This window comes from Cupressus sempervirens, chromosome 6 (genome assembly GCF_028749045.1).
Source record: "Cupressus sempervirens isolate cs-2001-9-10 chromosome 6, ASM2874904v1, whole genome shotgun sequence".
Classification (NCBI taxonomy): Eukaryota; Viridiplantae; Streptophyta; class Pinopsida; order Cupressales; family Cupressaceae; genus Cupressus; species Cupressus sempervirens.
Genome location: NC_143123.1, coordinates 118,855,880 through 118,860,678, shown reverse-complemented (window position 1 = coordinate 118,860,678; position 4,799 = coordinate 118,855,880). Strand labels below are relative to the sequence as shown.

The following is a 4,799-nucleotide window of genomic DNA, read 5'->3' as shown; positions in this document are numbered from 1 at the left end:
AAAACATATTTTCTCCTACTTTCTCCTTTTGAAAGAACTTATAAAACTATACTATATTAAAACAAAATAGTTTTAAATTAATACAATGGACACTGCATTTGATAAGAGAACTAAGTTGAATCCAATATTATATACTTTCCATGATAATTTCCGAGTACTTCGTTTCTCATGTTGGAAGGGACTCAACCACGCATTACCTTACTTCCAAACATTTCCTACAAGAAAATATCTTCTTCGAAGCATTTTACTTCTCTTTTCTTCACATTGGAAGGAACCAGACCCTGCCACGTATTTAACTTCCAAGCATTTTCCTTGAGAAAACTTTATTTGAAAGATCTGTGCAGTGTGATGTATTTGATTCAGTGCACTCTCCTTCCCTCCACACAATTAATTTTGCTTGCCTTGCTGCAATCAAATTCTTTCCCCTGAATTCGCCCTGTTCTTTCCCTTTCTATATTAGAATTGGAACCAATGGCGTCTTCCTCATCATCTTACCAGCAAAACAATGCTTTCTCCGGAATTGAACCTGCCGTGGAAAGAAGGGCGGTTTGTGAATCTTCAAAATTGTATGATGTGTTCATCAACCACAGAGGCCCCGATGTCAAACAAACCCTTGCCATTCAGCTCTACAATTCGCTGGAGATGCTAGAAATAAGGGCCTTTCTTGATTCAGAAGAGAAGGAGCCAGGGATTTCATTTCCCTCTCTTATTGAGACTGCCATCCGCTCTGCATCTGTGCACATTGCAATCTTTTCCAAAGGATATGCACACTCCCCTTGGTGCCTCGCTGAGCTGGTTCTCATGTTACAAACTCAGGCCAAAATTATTCCAGTCTTTTATGAAGTGGAGCCATGGGAACTCCGCTATGTAGAAAAGGGAGTCTACAATGATGCATTCATTAACTACCAAGAGAAGGGCAGGTACTTCGACAAGCTTCCTCAGTGGAAAGAAGCCCTTCGTTCTCTTTCATTTATAGCCGGGGAAGAAATTAACAGGTATTTTATTGGGGCTTTGAGAAGAAATCTTGGTTCTACTCTGTTAAATAATTTTCTTCTTCGTCCAAATCTGTTTTATTATTTTCTCATGGAATCTCCTTTTCAATTTAAAAAGTTTCAGTGACTGCAAAAGCATAGTAGCAGCAGTGCAAAAGGAAGTACGGAGGAAGCAAAGTTTACATGTTGCCACATATCCAGTAGGACTTGACTTTCTTGTCCAAGATTTTGAAAGGCGATGTCTTGATGAACTTGTCCGAGATTTTGAAAACCAGTGCATCCTGCAGGGGAGGAGGACGGAGAAGGGTAAAGCTAATGTTGTTGGTATTTTCGGCATGGGTGGAGTTGGAAAGACAACTCTCGCCAAAGAGTTGTTCAATCGAAAGAGATCAGATTACTGTGGAGCAAGCTTTCTGTTTGATGTGCGAGAAGCATCCGAGAGAAGTGACTTACCTTCCTTGCAACTTAAGCTTGTCAAAGATCTCTTTGGTGTAAATCATGATCGATTTACGAGTACCGAGGAAGGAACAAGCTTTCTCAAACATAGTCTACGAAGGAGCCACCTTTTAAATTTCCTAATTGTTGTGGATGACATCGATCATGTGGAGCAATTGGATGCTCTGCTGGTCATGGTTATATTAAATACATTTGACAATATTCTGGTTATTATCACAACCCGTGATGTCGGGGTACTTATAGAGGCAGGGGTTACTGCTGGCTATCATTTAAAAGGAATGGATAGAAATGACGGGAGGCAACTCTTCTGTTGGCATGCCTTTGGCCAACCACATCCATGTAGTGGCTATGAGATGCTGGTTGAGGAATTCGTACATGTCTGCGGAGGTTTACCCCTGTCTCTTCAGGTTCTGGGTAGACACGTCCATGGTAGAGCTCCTGGTTATTGGAGTTTAGAATTGACTAAAGTGAGAGAGATAATGCCTCGGGATGTAAAGAAAAGACTGAAAATAAGCTTCGATGCATTGGAGTGGGAGGAGAAGCAGATTTTCATGGATATTGCTTGCTTTTTTGTAGGCAAAGAGAAAAGTATAGCCCGCAGAGTGTGGGAAGGATCAGGATGGAACGCTCAACATGCATTGGGAACACTCCAACATAAATGTCTTTTGAGTTCAGATATACAAGACAGATTAGAATTTAGAATGCATGACCACCTAAGAGACTTGGGAAGAGAAATGAGACTTGGGAAGAGAAATGACACTTGAACTTGGTCCTCCTCATCGCCTGTGGCGTCCTCTAGATCTTGTATACTTTTTACCCCTACATATTTTCTCTTTGTATTTTAATGCTCCAAATCTTTAACTTGCCACTACGTTTTAGTAAAAACAAAGATGCTTCCTTGTATGCAGGATTCAATAGGTTTCAAGCAAATCCTCGCCAAACCAAATGTCAGGTGTTTCCATTCCATTGAGGATGTCTCCATGGGTTGTCAAGTTACATTCTTTTTAGGCCACTCAGATAATTCTGTCGGGACGTCATCTTCCTTATTATGGCTCGAGCTACGAGGGAATCGCAAAAGGCAGCGGAGTCTTCTTTCATGGATTCCTCTTCAACGTTTGCACTTCTTTCAATTACGCATCCCTTCCTGGGTTCCTCTTCAAAGTTTGCAATGTTTGCATATTACCGATTATACACAACTCAAAACATTGTGGAAGAATCACAGACAGGTATTTTGATCTTTTCAGTTAAAAACTTACTCTCCTAACTGTATGGTGGAATACATAGGTCTCTTTGGTTGTTGGAATAGGAATAGGAAATTTGGAATATGTCTCTATTTTTCATTTGATGGAGCAATTGAACAAGGGAATAGGAATAATGTTGTCTCTAAATTTAGTTTATGTTCATTCTAAAAAATATTTGTTATTGGAATAATCATTCATATTCTCAATATGCATTTTTATTCTCAATTCTTATTCCTGCAACCAAACAGATCCATAGATGTATTGTTGTATCTCTAGACTAATTTTTATTTTTTGTTTAATTATTTAAACTTTACACAAATTTTATCTTGATCTCAGGCACCCTCCAACTTAAAGGAGCTGATAATATCAAGAACCTCTTTGAAAGAGTTCTCATACTTATGTGGGAACTCGAATAGTTTTGAGAAGTGGGGAATGTCTAGGAGAATCAAGACTCCAATGAGAGGTCTTAAAAAGCTACATATTAGGGAAGAAGGATTCTTAACCAAGATCCTAATTAATGGATTTCACTATTCTAGCCTTAGCTCGGTCTACCTTTATTTTGTAAGAAATCTGAAGGAAGTGGATTTGACAAGATTAAGGACTCTAAAAAATCTTGGAATTGAATATTGTGATAAACTCGAAAGATTGAAAGGAAAAGATGATCTTACAAAGATTGCAAACCTCTATATTTATTGCTGTCAAAATTTGAAAAGCGTGTCAGGCAACTTCGACCTGAAAAAGTTGGAGATTGTTGATTGTCCTGAGCTTGTGGAGTTGCCAACTCTTTCTCGACCGAACTACTTGGAGCTATTTGTAATTAAGTCTTGTCATAAGGTGAACAACATGGGAAGTTCTGAAGAGTTGCATGAATTGGAACATATGCAACTTTCTTGTTTGAGCAGTGCAGCGATTCGGATTTGGATGGCTAAGTTAAAGGTATTGATTTCAAGACTCCTTTTTAACAGCCATTTATTGAAAGAAATGTTTTCATGACCCTCAGCTTTGTTCTGTAATTTGGTCTGCCTAGGATTTGGCAGCCGATGATTCAAGTCATCTGTAATTGAAAAAAGTTTACCGTGGATGAATTGTGTTTGCTTTGTCTTTTATTTCAGAGTGCTTTGTTCGTGTTTGCGCTTAGTGGAGCAGTGGATGCAGGAGCACAAGCAACTTCAAGCATTGCTCTTCACAAAATTGGTGTCCAACGGTCAAGTTGCATTACATTTGTTAGCTGCTATGTGGTCGTAGCTGATAGTCCTCGGTCGGTAGAATATGTAAATGAATTACTTTCAAGCTGCCTTTCTTACAAGTCAAGACTTCCTTTGGGTGAAGAAGAATATATAATTACAGTGGTAGACAGTGGTGACGGGGGTCATGAGCGTAGTAAAGAAATTGCAGGCGCTCTATTAAGTGCTGGAATGCTGAAGAAGTGGTACCCCGTATTTGTGAAGGAAGGTGAGGAATGGAAAATTAAGCCTCTGGTACCTACAATTTCTGATTTGGTCAAGTGTGGCATGAAGTCAAAGCTCTCGGAAATGTTCTACGCTATCTTGGAAGGAGGCTGCACTCCATATTGTCGCGAATTAGATTTACTTTGGAGGGGGCCGTATGGAATTTAGGTAGATTGTTTGAATATGGGTGGATTGTGCTCTCTAAAGAGAATGAATTATATTTACTTATTTACAATAATTTAAAATCATGAGTTTTCTGAATTTTCATTGGTTTGAGTAACCTGAAAAATCATTTGTGCCTGAAAAGTTACAGCATTTGTTGCACCAAAAGAAATCCAAAGATGCGAGAAGGTCCATAATTTCACCTTTTAGATGTTTGTTTTAAGAAATTTGTAAGCTGAGCAGTTCTATGGATTTTGTAATTTGAATTTCAGCGCTCAAATTTAAGGAAAATCTTTCCAAAATTTATTTTATGATAAAAGACTTTTTTAGTTTTAAAGTCCCAGTTTTTGACAAATGGCTAGATTTTTCCCTAAGTTGGTGGGGTTATTTCTAGCCTCATCCCATTTTCATCGGCTTCCTAAAAAAGCAGGGCTCCTATTATGAAGGAAAAGATTCTAATTAAACCTGTAGCCCCCCTCATAAGACCCCTGCCTTAAGTT

The 4,799-nt window shown here is 38.7% G+C and overlaps 1 protein-coding gene across 1 annotated transcript; it reads left to right on the top strand.

The window, feature by feature from the left end:
- Positions 1-383: 383 nt before the first annotated feature.
- On the top strand, positions 384-4,396 carry LOC149551510 (disease resistance protein Roq1-like). The gene is made up of 5 exons (XM_089789695.1): positions 384-995; positions 1,111-2,252; positions 2,357-2,674; positions 3,026-3,625; positions 3,802-4,396. Exons 1-2 carry the CDS (start codon positions 472-474, stop codon positions 2,210-2,212), a joined length of 1,626 nt encoding a protein of 541 aa, XP_089645821.1. The 5' UTR covers positions 384-471; the 3' UTR covers positions 2,213-2,252; positions 2,357-2,674; positions 3,026-3,625; positions 3,802-4,396.
- The last annotated feature ends 403 nt before the right edge of the window (positions 4,397-4,799 follow it).

Bases quoted from the DNA above. Each gene is read 5' to 3' on its own strand.
- LOC149551510 (XM_089789695.1), top strand. From the start codon at position 472: ATGGCGTCTTCCTCATCATCTTACCAGCAAAACAATGCTTTCTCCGGA. The intron at 996-1,110 runs GTATTTTATTGG...CAATTTAAAAAG, and splicing joins GCCGGGGAAGAAATTAACAG to TTTCAGTGACTGCAAAAGCA.